Genomic DNA, 15,457 nt, shown 5'->3' on the forward strand with positions numbered 1-15,457 from the left:
GAGGGCTCTGCCCATGATACGCAAAGTTGCCATCCACTGGAAGGGACAAATGCATGGGGCCGTGGGTGTGAGTGAGGGGAGGCTAGGGACGATCTTTGTCCTGAGAGCAGCAGTGGACAGCTACATGAGATTAGAAAGAATATTCAGTGGCATACAGACGGGTGGGCAGAGGTCTGAGACATTTAGGAGGTCCTGGGGGCTTCGGGGGGCAGCATCCAGGTGGTGCTCTTCCTGTACAGAGGTGGCACATGGGGGTGGGGAGCAGGTCTGGGAGAAGGAGAAAGGTGATGGAATTTGAGATCCTGTTTGTGACCTCCATCCAACTGAGGTGAGTGTCCCCTCTAGCCCAGGGGGTCAGTGCCTCTAAAGCCAGGAGCTGGGCTGGGACAAGATTCTGCAGTCGCTGGTAACTCTGCTGGCCTCTACTGGGAGCAGCAATCTGGATCCTCTGTGGGAGGACCCCAGCACTAGGAGGGCCCTGCTCAGGTAAGGGCTCTGCCCAGGCTGAGCTGCCGAGAAGTGGTTGGCTTGTTTACTTGTCCCCAAGTAGTGTTTGCATTGATGCCCACACTGGCTCTACTTCTCTTCCAACCTACCCCGCCTCCCTCCTGCACCAGCATGGCTGAATGAGGGGCTTGCTCCTCCCCATCCCACTCTCTGCCTGTGCCAGCCTGGTGATGCCCCCCTCCAAGTCCCCTGCTCCAGCCCCACCCTTCCTGGCTATCTGGCCACACCTGGAGAGTCTACTTGCCGTTCCTCCTCAGTGAGCCTGTGGCCGCATGTGGCCTGCTCCCCAAAGAATGCAGATGCCCTCTTTCTGCTCATGCCTTCTGCCAGCTCTCAGGTCCCCAAAAGACACATCCTCACTGGGACCTGGCTACACACGGGACATTTGTGCCCAACCTCCCAGCTCCTTGGGCCTAAGAGTGGTTCTGCCCCAGTTGCCCCTGGTAGACACCCTACTGCTTCCCAGTCCAAGTCCAGCTTCCCTGCTGGCTCCCTAGGACCTGTCCCTGTCTTGCTCCCTTCCCACAGCTTCCCTCTGTTCTGTGCTGTCACCGACCTTGCCTGATGCAGGAATTCCCGCTCTCCAGCCCCAACCTCTCCTGGAGGTCCGACAGCCGTCTCCAGCAGAATCTATCACCCAGGCTCCCCCAGCCCCCTTCACTCCTCAGTGAGGAGGACTGCAGGGTTTCCACCCCGGGGGTCTCCCTCTGTCTACCTCCACTTCCTACGGCAGTCCACAGCCAGGTCATTCTACCTCTTCTGCATCCCTCCCATCCGTCCCTACGGAGACCCCTTCCCCCCAGGCTTCAGATCCGGACCGAGTCTACTACAGGCCTCAAGCATCCTGCTCAGTCCTCCCCTTGGGCGCTTTGAGTGCGCCTGAGTGCTCAGGGGGAGCTGACCGCACATCCCAGCACTACGAGGGCTTCGCGGTGGGGTGCCGTGGAGTTGGCTTTCGGCTTCGACTTGGGCCGTCGGCGACCCCCACTCCCTTGGCCAGTTCCGAGGCGCTAGGGGCGGGGGTGGGCTTGGGGAGTCGCGTCCGTGTCCCCCACCCGCCTTGCCGTCCTGGGCCTGGCTACGCAGTGGGCGCGCAGAGACGGCTGCTTCAGTAGACGTCTAGGGAGCAGAGGGAAAGGCGCGGGAACCGGGGATTCCTTGGGTACCTTCCCTGCTCTCCAGCGCTCGGCGGGCCTCCTCTAAGTTCGCCCCCAAGTTTGCGAGCGGCCGCATGGGGGCGGGGGCTGCGCGGAGGGGCGGTGGCGAAGCCGGAGGGTGGGGTCTGGCGCGCGGGGCGGGCGCTGCCGCCTGGCCGGCCGCGGCTGGCCCGGGATCAGGGAGCCGATGTGGAATTTCCTGCCCGGCCCGGCGCCCCTCCTGCCGCCCCCCGCCCGGCCTCGCACTCCGCTTCCGGCCGCTCTTGCCGCGGCCGCACCCGCGCCCGCGCCCGCCCCGCGCCTGCCCCGCGCCGCATGGAGGGCGCAGGGCCCCGGGCAGCCGGGCCGGCGCGGCGCCGGGGAGCCGGGGGGCCGCCGTCACCACTGCTGCTGCTGTTGCTGCTCTGGCTGCTGCCCGACCCCGCGGCGCCCCAGGAACTGAACCCTCGCGGCCGCAACGTGTGCCGCGCTCCCGGGTAGGAGCCGGCCTGGCTGGGGGAGGGGGCCGAGAGGGACGCTCGGGGCAGCGGAGTGGCGGTGCCTGGCATTGGGAGGGGTTCCTGGGACCTCCCTACGCCAAGCGTGGGCCCCTTCGGCTCCCTCACCGACACGTCCAGGCCCAGCCTCGGCCATAGGCCACGACAGAGCATCCGAGGATACCCTGGAGGAGAAGTCACCTGAGGGGAGGACCTGTGCCGTGGTCACCCAGGGGATAACACGCGTTGTCCGAGATGTCAGGGAAGACCTGGAAAAAGGGACCCTTTGCTGAGTTATGAAGGCCACGGGGAAAAGCCGGGAAAGGGCGTTCAAGCAAAAGGAACAGCACATGCGAAAGCCCCGCACTAGTGCGACTGGAGCCGGGAGTGTGAGGAGAAAGGTCGGGGGAAGAGGAGCGGTGCTAGCGGGGAGGTGGGAGCCGGAGAGGTCCTGGAGCAAGCCAGCCTTGGAAAGACAGATTCGTGTCTTAGAACGGGCGCAGGTTGGGAGGGTGGTGACCGAGGCGAGCGTCGAGAAACCGGCGCTCAAAGTGGACCAGAAGTGGGAGGCGGAAGCACTGTGACAGGCACAGGGTACGGGAGGATGTGGGAACCCTGGCGACAATCAGTGGGGATACTGGATGCAAGAAGGGGCCGCGCAAAGGTGGGGCGCCGGCTGGGAAAGCCAGTGTGGGACAGGCAGGGGACAGGCCCGGCCGGTGAGGGGCAAACCCGGGAGCTTGCACAGAGGGTAGAGAGCGGCGGCCGGACGCCGGGAATTGGGAGCTAGGGTCAGGAGAGCCGGTGGCCTGGCCAAAGGCCACGGCAAGGTAAAGGGGATCTCCACGCAGGGGCGAGGAGCGGGCGTGTGGGGGCGCCTTGGCACAGACTGGGGGCGCCGCACGGGCTGGCAGCTGCAGGGGTGACTGCCAGGCTCCTGGCTGAGTCGCGTCGGGGCGCCTGGGCCGCGGAGCCCGGGCAAGCCGAGTCCAGAAGCTCGGCGCCGCAGACAAGGGGCTGCGAGGGGGCCGCGCGGGGTTTCCGAACTCTGGTCCCGAGGCGCGCAGACCCCTCCCCGCTGCGAGCCCCGCCTCCGGGGCGGGGGCCGGCCTGGCCAGCCATCTGCTTCGCATCGATGCCGCCGCCGCCGACTCCCGGGCCTCCCCGGCCCCAGGAATGCAGCGGCGGCGGCGGCGGCGGGCGGGGCGGTGCCTGGAGAGGGGGAGGGCGCGATCGCCGCGGGCTCTGTCTACTCACTCCAGCTCTCCTTCCCTGGCGGTCCCGGGTCCAGGGATAGGGGTCGGGTGGCAGGCTCTAGCTATCCGGAGCCTGAGAATCCTTTGCTCCTCTCCCTTGTCTGCAGACCTCCCAGGAGGCGCCTGCTCCAGGAACCGAGAGCCCGGATTTGGGTTCCGATCCTGGTGCCACCCCTACCCAGCTGTGTGGATTTGGGCAAGTCGTTTGACTTCTTTGGGCCTGACTCCACTTCTGTAAAGTAGGATTAGTGATCACACACACACACACACATATCCCGTGGGGCTAAGTGGGGATCGTTGTGGTCATGGGTGGCAAGGGTTGATAGGAAGGACAGCCACTCTGGGCACTGCCCACCTGGGATCTGGGCCATGTCTTCGTTGCCCTCCCACGCCTTGCAAGGCTTCCATCAGCCCTTCCCTTTCCTGGGAGACAAGGGGATGCCGAGAGGATAGTGTAGAGCCGGTAAAAATCCCATGCACCTACCGTGTGCTAGGCCTGTGTTGGTGTAGGGAGACAGTGGTGGAGACCCTGACCCTGTAGCAGAGGAGACATGCAGTCCAGAAAAGCAAGTGTGTCTAGACATCTAGCAAGAGCTGGGAGGTGTTGAGCTGGGGAGTGCTGTATCCTTTAGTGGAGAGCACGGAGGTCCTGTGGGTGTCTGGGGCAAGGTTCCCAAGGCAGAGGGCCTGTGGAAGTACAGGAAGGATCCCGGGGCTGGGCAGAGTCCAGGAGGGGCTGGCGGAGGAGTTGCCAGAGAGTGAGGGTAGGTAGGCCACTGTGGGCTGTCACTGCTTTGAAGACTTGGGCTTTTCCCCTGAGGGCCAAGGGAACCGCTGGGGGTTCTGCACAGAGGAAGGTGGGATCTGACCAAAATTGGCTGCCAGGTGGCAAACACTTCACACCCTGGGGGGCAGAGGGTGGAAGCTGGGGCCAGTTACAAAAAGCCAGGGAGATGGAGGGTGGCTCTCACAAGGCTGTGACAGGGAAATGGGAAGTGATCCCATTTTAGATGTTGTTTGGAAGCTAGAGCTCAGCGTTTTGTTTCTTTTTTTTCCCCTCAATGGATCTGGTGTGGGCAAGAAAGAGGAGTCAGAGATGCCTCTCCAGGTGTCAGCCTCCCAGCCTGAAAGGACAGGCCGGGGTTACCTGAGACAGGGAACGCTCAGGGCACACGGAGGTCAAGAGTTCAGATTTGGGCTGGTTGAGAATGAGACCCATGAGGTCTCCCTCTGGTGACATCGTCGAGTGGGCAGTTGGATTTGTGAGAGCAAATTGGGCAGTTGGAGAGCCCTGCTGGAGGGTCCAAGGTGTTGTCAGTGTTCAGTGAGCTTCCCGAGGGAGCTATTGTAGACAGAAGAGAGATCTGAGGATGGGGACAGAAACCAGAGTAAAGGTGTCCAGTGGGGCAGGAGGAGGGCTGGGCATGTGTGGTGTCTCAAGGGTACGGTAGGCAGAGAAGCCTTTCTGTCTGGATTTGGGGGAGAACAGGGACAGGTATGGGCACCACGAGCCAACTTGAAGATGTGAGAACTCACGGTGGGTTTGAATCACAGAAGAAATATTGATCTATGAGGGAGAAGCCTACAGCCTGTCTTGCTTGCTGAGGGGCCTTGGCCCAGCCTATCACCTGCTCCTCAGGGTCTTGCCAACTTACAGAGCAAGCGTGGGAGCGGCCCTGCAGCAGGCCATCTTCCACCTGTCTGTGTAAGATCTTCAGAGAGTGGGCTTGCCACCACCACCTGGCCTTTTCTACCAGCCTTTCCAAGAAGGAAAGCCTCTTGTTCTCAGTGAACCCAAATGGGCTCTGTCTTGCTGGTGAGTATTAGCTCTGCTGGGGTTAGGCCTAGGATGACCCAGTGCACTCAGAGGCACTGCAGCCTGCCCTCAGGATTCCTCGTGCTTAGTACGTGCCATAGGTCTTGGTGCTTTCTCTCTCTCTCTCTCTCTCTCTCGCCTATCTCTAGCTCTAGTTCTCTTTTGAGACAGGATTTCGCTCTGTCACCCAGACTGCAGAACAGCAGTGCCATCACAGCTCACTGCAGCCTCAAACTGCTTGGGCTCAAGTGATCTTCCTCTTGCCTCAGCTTCCTGAGTAGCTGGGACTACAGGTACATGCCACCATGCCTGGCTTAGAACATCTTGGCTCTCTTATCTTCCTGCCAAACCCGTGGGCCCTACTTTATAGCTAAGGAGCCTGAAGCTGAGAAGTTATGCTCCGTGCCTGAGGTCACACAGCAAGTGACAAACCCAGACGTCAAACCCAGCTGAGTGTGACCCTAAAACTAGGCTCCTAGCCACAGAGCCTCATGTCCAGGGCAGAAGGGGGTTCGTGCTTCCGGGTCAATTCCAGCAGGCCACCTGACAAGGCTCCCCACAGAAGGGACACCTGCAGAGGCTCTCCATCTATTGACCACGGTTCAGAAGCAGACACAAGTGGATGGGTGATGGCCAGCAGACCTGGGTCTCTGTGCATATGGGCACCTCGGTTCCCCCTGGGTCAGGGCTGGGTGGTTGGAGACAGTGGGAGCAGGGGCCAGAAAAAGCCAGGCCTTTGTATTGCTGTCTCTGGTTTCCAGTTTTGTTTGTGGAAAATACACTGGACCGATTCCCCAAAGTTTGGGACTTTATGGTCCTGTTTGCCAGGTCCCATCTTTGGCCTGAAAGAGAACCAAGCCTTGTTCAGGAGGAGGGGCATGGAGGCCTCAGTGCTCTATGCAGGGGGTGGAATTCTGTCTAGCTGGGGAATGGCTGGGGCATCCTCTGCAGCCTGAGCAGGAGCATGCCAGGTGCGTACTACCCTGAAATGTGTGGCGTGGGCCAGTCTAGCCCTTCCCGCTAGGGTCTTCAGCAGGCTTCCTCCCAAACTCCTCCCACCATTATATCCTGGTTCTAGATTCAGATGCTGAATCCAAGCCTGAAGCATGCTCCTTTTGTCTAAAGTGTGAATGGCTGTTATGTGCCTTTAGGATTGAGGTGAAGTTCTGGGTTAGCTGGGACCCTAGGAACCTGCAGCCTTGGTGACTCTTCCTTCTCAGCCTCCTCTGGCCTTGCATGTAACCCCAGCTCATTCCCTCCGAACCTCTCCAGTCATCCATCATGGCTTCACTCAGGGAGGGCTTCCAAACCTTTGTGCCCACATACCCCGTCCACCCAGGGTTTTAGAGGTTGTGCTCTCCTCAAGTGCTGCGGTTAGAAAGGACCGTCTACTCTGTAAAGCTAAATCAAATGGAACAAGAGAAAGGCAATCAGCATAAACAGGCCTGGCAAGGTGGCTCACACCTATAATCTCAGCACTTTGGGAGGCCAAGGCAGGCAGATCACTTGAGGTCAGGCGTTCGAGACCAGCCTGGCCGACATGGAGAAACCCCATCTTTAATAAAAATACAAAAATTAGCTGGGTGTGGTGGCGAGTGAGTATAGCCCCAGCTTCTTGGGAGGCTGAGGCAGGAGAATCGCTTGAACCTGGGAGGCAGATGTTGCAGTGAGCTGAGATCGTGCCACTGCACTCCACCCTGGGTGACAGAGCAAGACTGTTTCAAAAACGACAACAAAAGCATAAACAGATGCTCCGGTAGTTCTTTCCTACACCCTGGTGCCCTAAGCCCTGGTGCCATAGTTTGACTTTCTTTCTGCACATGGAGGACTCCCAGTGTGCCTTCTCCTTCCCTAGTAGCTGGGTGGGCCTCACCCGACCTCCCTCCAGAAGGCCCTCTGCCAAGTGGTCACCTCACCATCTACATGCCACTCCCCACCCCTGCCCAGAGGCTGGCCCCCCCCCTGGAGCTCGGCCCTAACTGGGCATCCAGCTGTATCCCTGTGACCCAGACAGTCCTGGTGCTGTCCTGGTCATGTCACATCATGTCACCTCTGGATCTGTGATACCCATTAGGCCGGACCCTCCACTTGGAGGGATGCCCTAGACCCCCATGTTTGAGCAGGTTCTGAGGCCCAGGGTCCTCTCCCTGGCCATTACCTCACTGCTGTCCTTCCTGGGACTCCAAGGCCACTTCTCAGGCCTAGTGACAGAGAAGGCTGAGAAGGTAGAGCCACCGAGGCTGCAGGTTCCTAGTGGCTGTGGGAAGAAGGCACAAAGGAGTTAGGTGAGATGGGGCAGGAGTACTGGGCTGGAAAGTTCTTGGAGGTCAGGTCTGTTTGTGGCAATCTTCCACCGCCAGACGACATTGCCTGGCAGGGCCTCAGTAACCAACCCTCTAGGTCGGGAGTGCAGCAGAAGAGGTAGGGGGGCTGTGCGGAGGCTGCCGAGAAGCCCTGAGCCGAGCTGGCTCAGGTAGGGGCGTCGGGCTCAGATGTCCTCCCTCTACTCACAGCTCCCAGGTGCCCACGTGCTGCGCTGGCTGGAGACAGCAGGGGGACGAATGTGGGATTGGTGAGTGGGTCATCCCGGGGACCTGGGGCGGGGGCGGGGGCGGGGGCGGGGCTAGGACGTGCAGCAGCTCTGGCCCATCTCCTCTACAGCGGTGTGTGAAGGCAACTCCACGTGCTCGGAGAACGAGGTGTGCGTGCGGCCTGGCGAGTGCCGCTGCCGCCACGGCTACTTCGGTGCCAACTGCGACACCAGTGAGCGTGGGGTCGGGCGGGTACTGGGCGGTGGGGCGGAATCCTGGAGAGGTGGGGCGGAGGCCGGTGTGGGGCGGGGTCGGATCCGCCTTCCGGGCGGTCTCCCGACCTGGAGGCTGGAGTGCGGGACTCGGGCAGGTTCCGGCTGGCTGAGGGCGCCTACTCAAGCACCGGGACTTCCACCCCCTCCACTCCTCCCCTGCAGAGTGCCCGCGCCAGTTCTGGGGCCCCGACTGCAAGGAGCTGTGTAGCTGCCACCCACACGGGCAGTGCGAGGACGTGACAGGCCAGTGTACTTGTCACGCGCGGCGCTGGGGCGCGCGCTGCGAGCATGCGTGCCAGTGCCAGCACGGCACGTGCCACCCGCGTAGCGGCGCGTGCCGCTGCGAGCCCGGCTGGTGGGGCGCTCAGTGCGCCAGCGCGTGCTACTGCAGCGCCACGTCGCGCTGCGACCCACAGACTGGCGCCTGCCTGTGCCACGCGGGCTGGTGGGGCCGCAGCTGCAACAACCAGTGCGCCTGCAACTCGTCTCCCTGCGAGCAGCAGAGCGGCCGCTGTCAGTGCCGTGAGCGTACGTTCGGCGCGCGCTGCGATCGCTACTGCCAGTGCTTCCGCGGCCGCTGCCACCCTGTGGACGGCACGTGTGCCTGCGAGCCGGGCTACCGCGGCAAGTACTGTCGCGAGCCGTGCCCCGCCGGCTTCTACGGCTTGGGCTGTCGCCGCCGGTAAGCGCGGTCTCTCGGCCACGGAGGGAGGAGGGGGGAAGGAGGGGCCGCCGATGGGGGCGGGGGTGAGGTGGGTCCCAGACTTCCCTAGCCTTCGACCCCTCCCCCAGGTGTGGCCAGTGCAAGGGCCAGCAGCCGTGCACCGTGGCCGAGGGCCGCTGCCTGACGTGCGAACCTGGCTGGAACGGAACCAAGTGCGACCAGCCTTGCGCCCCCGGATTCTATGGCGAGGGCTGCAGCCACCGCTGTCCGCCGTGCCGCGACGGGCATGCCTGTAACCACGTCACGGGCAAGTGTACGCGCTGCAACGCGGGCTGGATCGGCGACCGGTGAGCAGCCCTGCCTGCGTTGGCCCAGACACGCAGTCCCTGGCCCTGGCTCCCCTATGAAGGCCCTCTGCCCAGGGCACTGTGGTCCGTTTGCCTCCATTTCTGTGACGCCTCCTTCCCTCTTTCCAAGGTGCGAGACCAAGTGTAGTAATGGCACTTATGGCGAGGACTGCGCCTTTGTGTGCGCCGACTGCGGCAGCGGCCACTGCGACTTCCAGTCGGGGCGCTGCCTATGCAGCCCTGGCGTCCACGGGCCCCAGTGAGTGCCCCGGGACTGGGAGGGGGTTGGGGGCCTGTACCCACCACAGAGGGGGGTCCAGGCAGACCCCAGGGGCCAACTAGAGGTGGCCTCTCCACCCTAGGCTGGGTTATCACCTCAGCCGTGGTCCCTTACCCCCGCTAAGGGGTGACAGTAGGCTCTTTGGAGGCAGTTTCCTGCCTGGGTGTGGGGGAGCCCACATTCAGGGCAGGATCTGGTGACCAGTCCAACCTGTGGTCAGTGGGCTCTTGAGGTGACCCCGAGTTGGTGTAGAAGGACCAAAGACCTCCATGTACAGCCACGGGTCTATTTGGCAGCCGCTCTTCCCATCCACAAGAGTCAGCCCCAGAAGTGGGCGCTGCGGTGCAGCCACCACGGGTCCCGTCCCCCCAGGCCCCTCCACTGGTTGAGCAACATTCTTTACCAAAACATCCACCACCCAGTGTGTGCCACAGGCGGGGCTGGGCTTCAACCCCTAGACGAGGAATGGAACTAGAGAGACGGGCTCTGGGACACTGGACCCTGGGCCCTGGCCACGGGTGAGGAGCGAGGGTAGGGTGTATCCTGGGGGTCGGCTGCGGCCTGCCATGACCCCATGTTCTGGCAGCTGTAACGTGACGTGCCCGCCCGGACTCCATGGCGTGGACTGTGCTCAGGCCTGCAGCTGCCACGAGGACTCGTGCGACCCGGTCACTGGTGCCTGCCACCTAGGTAAGTGGATGAGGGGTGTTCCCTCAAGGAATGCCGGGGGTGCCAGAAACCGCGCTGACCCCACAACCCCCTACAGAGACCAACCAGCGCAAGGGCGTGATGGGCGCGGGCGCGCTGCTCGTCCTGCTCGTCTGCCTGCTGCTCTCGCTGCTCGGCTGCTGCTGCGCTTGCCGCGGCAAGGACCCTGCGCGCAGGTGAGGCCAGATACTGTTCCGCTTTCGCCTGGGTTCAGTCCGCACCCTCGCGGTGCCACTGGACCCAGACCCTGTCCTTCCCCGCCCCCCGCCCGGGACGGGGCCCCGCCCCTTCGTGGCTAGGCTCCGGCCGAGATCTAATCGTCCCTGGACCCCGCCCCAGACGTGGCCCCACTCCTCGGTGCTCAGCTCCGGCCGAGCTCTGATCGCCCCTGGGCCCCGCCCTGGCCCCGCCCCTTCGCTGAGACCCCGCCCCCACAGGGAGCTCTCGCTTGGGAGGAAGAAGGCGCCGCACCGACTGTGCGGACGCTTCAGTCGCATCAGCATGAAGCTGCCCCGGATCCCGCTCCGCAGGCAGAAATTACCCAAAGTCGTAGGTAAGGATGATGGCGCGGGGTAAAACATCTCGACGCAGGAAGCTGCTGGGAAACGGGTGTGAGGGAGTCCAAGTCTCAGTGAGGAAATGGGGGACCTTGAATGTTGACGTGCGTGGGCGCGGGGAGGTCCGACCAGAGGGAAGGAAAGGGGTGTTGCTGAGGCCGAGGCCGGGTAGGAAGGCAGGAGTCCTAGGTGTGCAGGCAGATGAGGGCGTGTGTGAGAAGCGTTGGCCCTGAGAGTGATCGCATCAGGCGTGTGCGGACATCTGGACCCCGCAGGCTCCCCCAGTCTGTAGGAGAATGCTGTATATCCGGGGCAGAGCTGCAGGGGAATGCGTGGGCACGTGGGCCTGGGAGTGCCCTGCCCCAAGGAGAGGACCCGCCCTCCTGCCTGCATCCCCAGCAGTACCCAGAGCTCCTCCTGGAAAGTGGGCAGACTGGTCCCCAACCACCAACAGGGTGCCGGATGTGTGCTGCTTTTCTTCGTGCTCACACCTGGGTGGATCCTCTCTTCCTCTTTTCCGCTTGTTTCTAAAGATGGAGGGGAAGGGGTCTCAGACTCGGGAGATGAAGGAAACAGCTGAGAAAGCTTCCTGGCCCACCTAGCAGCATGGCATCTGTGGACACAGGTGTGGGGAGTGGACCCCACATCTCTCTGTGGAATGGAGGCCAGGCCAGCCAGCTTCTGGGGCTCCCTGTTGAGGGGTCTGCATCTCTGGAGGCCAGGCCTGGGATGCAGCTTGCTGAGATGGGCTGAGCAAAAGGGCAGCCCTGCCACTGCACATTCGGGCTCAGAAGTGCTCCAAGGCTCCCTGGGTCCTACAAAGCAGGGCATAAAACAGGGCTTGGAGGCCTTGGTGGCCTGTCCCAGCCAGGTGTCTTCTCCAGCCCCATCTCCCACCTTTCTGGCCTTTCCCCAACACATCGGCCCAACCTTTTCCAGCTCCCTGGCTGCACACACTTGCCTTGCACCTTAACACATGTGCCCACGTCTCTTTTCTGGGTTCAACCCTACCCATTCTCCAGTCCTGGCCCAGTGTCACTCTACCTGTTTAGTTGCCTGTGCCCCCTTGCAGTCCAAGGGTAGGGCTGGTCTTGGTCACTCAACAGTTGTGACAGCAGGGGCTAATGAGGGCATAGGCTGGGGCAGTGTGGACCCCTGGCAGCTCTGCCTCATCCTTCCCCAGTGGCCCACCACGACCTGGATAACACACTAAACTGCAGCTTCCTGGAGCCACCCTCAGGGCTGGAGCAGCCCTCGCCATCCTGGTCCTCTCGAGCCTCCTTCTCCTCATTTGACACCACTGACGAAGGCCCTGTGTACTGTGTACCCCATGAGGGTGAGTAAGGCCCTGCTTGGGCATCACTCCAGCCCAGTGAAATGTTCCCATGGAAAAGCTCTCTGCACTCTGGACGGGACACAGGAGAGGGGCAGGCAGCATGGAGAGGAAGGGCATGGCCATGCTGATACCTGAGGGCTGGCCACAGAGCTGAGACCACAGAGCTGGACTCTGTGCTGTTCAGTGCCAGAGTAGGTTGTGGGGAGATGGCTGAGCCACAGCCTAGGGTTGCTTCTGGGGGAAAGTAGGCAGATAGAAGTTTCCGGGCTTAGGTAGAGGGTGGCAGAGGAGACATGAGGAAGGAATCCTGAGTATGGGGGTGCACCTTCAAATTTCACCTGCAGCCTTGGATCCACAGATAGCAGAAAGGAGCCTAATAGGCTGGGATTCTGCCTCGTCTCCTCCCTTGACCGTGTGTGCCCCCAGATACCCTGGGCAGGTGACCAACTTGGAGTCTCAGAAGCCTTTCTTTTTTTTTTTTTTTTTTGAGAGGGAGTCTTGCTCTGCTCTGTCATTCAGGCTGGAGTACAATGGTGAGATCGCCATTCACTGCAACCTCCACCTCCTGGGTTCAAGCAATTCTTCTGCCTCAGCCTCCCGAGTAGCTGGGATTACAGGTGCCTACCACCACGCCCAGCTAATATTTGTATTTTTGTAGAGACGGGGTTTCACCATGTTGGCCAGGCTGGTCTCAAACTCCTTACCTCAGGTGATCCTGCCTGAGCCTCCCAAAGTGCTAGGATTACAGGCATGAGGCACCGCGCCCGGCTAGAAGCCTTGTCTCTTAAAGGATAATGGACCCCAGCCCTTAGGGACGTTCCAGCATCAAATTCGATGATGCAGGCTCCCAAGGCTGGAGGGTTGTCGGGGCAGGGCTGCCAGGCCAGGCCAGGTCAAGGTTGGGCTTCAGTCCAGGAATGCGCCTATCACTCCCCAGCAGTCAGCTGCACAGCCTGAGGCTCTGAACTACATATGTAGTTGGTGCTCCGTGCCAGGCACGTCTGGGTGCCAGTGTGACACAGCCAAGAGCGTGGGTAGAGGAGGGAAGGTGAAGATTTGCGTTTGGAGGTTGGAGCCCCTAAAGCTATTCCTGAAGGCTGCCACCGCCCCGCTCTTCCCTTGCCAGAGGCACCAGCGGAGAGCCGGGACCCCGAAGTCCCCACCGTCCCTGCCGAGACGCCGGCGCCGTCCCCCGTGCCCTTGACCACTCCAGCGTCCGCCGAGGAGGCGATGCCCCTCCCCGCGTCTTCCGACAGCGAGCGGTCGGCGTCCAGCGTGGAGGGGCCCGGCGGCGCTCTGTACGCGCGCGTGGCCCGACGCGAGGCCCGGCCGGCCCGGGCCCGGGGCGAGTTTGGGGGCCTGTCGCTGTCACCATCGCCCGAGCGCAGGAAACCGCCGCCACCTGACCCCGCCACCAAGCCTAAGGTGTCCTGGATCCACAGCAAGCACAGCGCCGCTGCAGCTGGCTGCGCGCCCTCACCACCGCCGCCCGGCCCCGAGGCCGCGCCCAGCCCCAGCAAGAGGAAACGGACGCCCAGCGACAAATCGGCTCAGCCGGTCGAGCACGGCAGCCCCCGGACCCGCGACCCGACGCCGCGGCCCCTAGGGCTGGCCGAGGAGGCGACGGCCCTCGCTGCGCCCTCGCCGCCCAGGGCCAGAGCAAGGGGCCGCGGCCCCGGCCTCTTGGAGCCCACGGACGCCGGCGGTTCCCCGCGAAGTGCGCCCGAAGCTGCTTCCATGCTGGCAGCGGAGCTGCGCGGCAAGACTCGCAGCCTGGGCCGCGCCGAGGGGGCACTGGGCGCGCAGGGCCCCCGGGAGAAGCCGGCGCCCCCGCAGAAAGCCAAGCGTTCGGTGCCGCAAGCCTCGCCCGCCCGCGCGCCCCCAGCGGCCGAAACCCAGGGGCCTGAGAAGGCGGCGACCGACGTGCCCGCGCCCGAGATCCCCCGGAAGAAGACCCCCATCCAAAAGCCGCCGCGCAAGAAGAGCAGGGAGGCGGCGGGCGAGCTGGGCAGGGCAGGCGCGCCCACCCTGTAGCAGGCCCTCCCCCAGCTTCGCCTCGCAGCCTGCCACCCCGCGCTCGGCGCCGCCCGCACCTCCCACGCGCTTGGGCACGGGCGGCCTCCCATTGGCCGAGTACCGGGTGCTTAGCGGAGGTTGCGTCTCATTGGCTCAGGTCCCGCAGCCGCTCCTGGACTGGAGAGGTGCGCTCAGGCGGGAAGGGACCATCCGGTTAGTCGAGGCCTGACAGGCGCTTAGCGGCCGACTCCCTCCCCATTGGCTGGGTTATGGAGCGCTCCGACCAGCCGACGTCTCATTGGCCAACGAGGGAGAGTTCCGCCTAAAGACTGCCTCTTACTGGCCACCACTAGAGCACTTGGTTGGGGTTGCCTTCTCATTGGCTGAGGCCGGAAGCACTTCTGCCCGGGCTGCCTCTCCTTGGCCAGGGCCTGGCGCCTCTGGCTGGAGGCTCCCTCCCTTGGCGGTAGCAGTACCGCCCAGGGCTACTTCCAGTGGCGGGGCTCCCGGGCATCTGGTTGACCCAGCCTGGGGAGGAGGGCTGGTCTCCGCTCCTCAGGGGCTCAGTCCGTCCCACCCGCTTCCCTTCCCTGGCGCCCTGAGCCCCCGGCCCCTCAGCTGTCAGCTGGTTTTGATGGCCTCCCACTGCCCCACACACCGGGGGACCTTCAGGGGCGACTCCAGTGGCCTGAGAAGATGTATTTATAGGCCCCCAGCAGGGCTGCTCCCACCCCGGCCGGTGCCCCAGGATGGGCTCCTCCCGGCGGGGGCTTGGCCAAAGCTTTCTTAATAAAGTGCCTTTCCCCTGGTGCTCGGATCACTTCCTGTGTGCGGGCTTCGAGCAAAGAGGCCCCCGAAGTAACTTCGTGTGACGGCCTGTCCTGCACTCACCCCCACCCCTCACCTCAGCAGGGAGCCCTGGAGCCCAGGCGTGGGTCTCCTGGGACCAGGGTGGAAGTGGGCTGCGTCAGCCCGCCCATGCTTCATTTGCTTATCAAGTTTGTGCGGCCCCACTCCGGCCTGCGCCATCCTGGACTGGTCACGGGGAAGAAGGCTGGGCAGGGGCGGATCAGGCAGAGGCCCCGACTGAAAGGGACAGGCCGTGGGCCTGCCTCCGATCCAGGCCTTTTCCCCTGGCGGCTGCTGTTAAACTTGGGCCTCACAGCTGTTGGTGGCAGCGTGCTGGGGGTTCAGAGGCTCAGGCCAGGGGGCCGCGGGCGCTGACTCCAGCCGCGTCTCCTCCAGCACAAACAAGCCCGTCTCCTGCCGCACAGAGCCCTGCTGTCTGCCTCAACGGGTTCCTTGTCCTCAGCCGGAAACTCGCCTGCCTGCCAGCCCCGCCTGCTGCTCCAGGAGGTTGAGGGAGATGGAGGGAGCACCCGGCGCCCCTAAGCCAGCTCCTGCTGCCTGGCCATCTGTCTGTGACCATCTGTGCCACAAGGCCTCACTGCTACTGACCGGCCTACCCTGACAGGGTCATCCTCCTGGGCAGGCCTCCTAAGTGACCCTCCTAAGCCGCAGACCCTCACCT

At 63.1% G+C, this 15,457-nt stretch overlaps 1 protein-coding gene across 1 annotated transcript; it reads left to right on the top strand.

The window, feature by feature from the left end:
• The first annotated feature begins 1,914 nt into the window (after positions 1-1,914).
• On the top strand, positions 1,915-14,737 carry SCARF2 (scavenger receptor class F member 2). The gene is made up of 11 exons (XM_017512117.2): positions 1,915-2,140; positions 7,726-7,784; positions 7,874-7,975; positions 8,181-8,700; positions 8,811-9,029; positions 9,160-9,288; positions 9,896-9,999; positions 10,076-10,193; positions 10,455-10,570; positions 11,758-11,910; positions 13,037-14,737. The coding sequence occupies exons 1-11, from the start codon at positions 1,980-1,982 to the stop codon at positions 13,942-13,944; spliced, it is 2,589 nt and encodes an 862-aa protein (XP_017367606.1). The 5' UTR covers positions 1,915-1,979; the 3' UTR covers positions 13,945-14,737.
• Positions 14,738-15,457: the final 720 nt, after the last annotated feature.

Source organism: Cebus imitator, unplaced genomic scaffold, assembly GCF_001604975.1.
Source record: "Cebus imitator isolate Cc_AM_T3 unplaced genomic scaffold, Cebus_imitator-1.0 Scaffold461, whole genome shotgun sequence".
NCBI lineage: Eukaryota > Metazoa > Chordata > Mammalia > Primates > Cebidae > Cebus > Cebus imitator.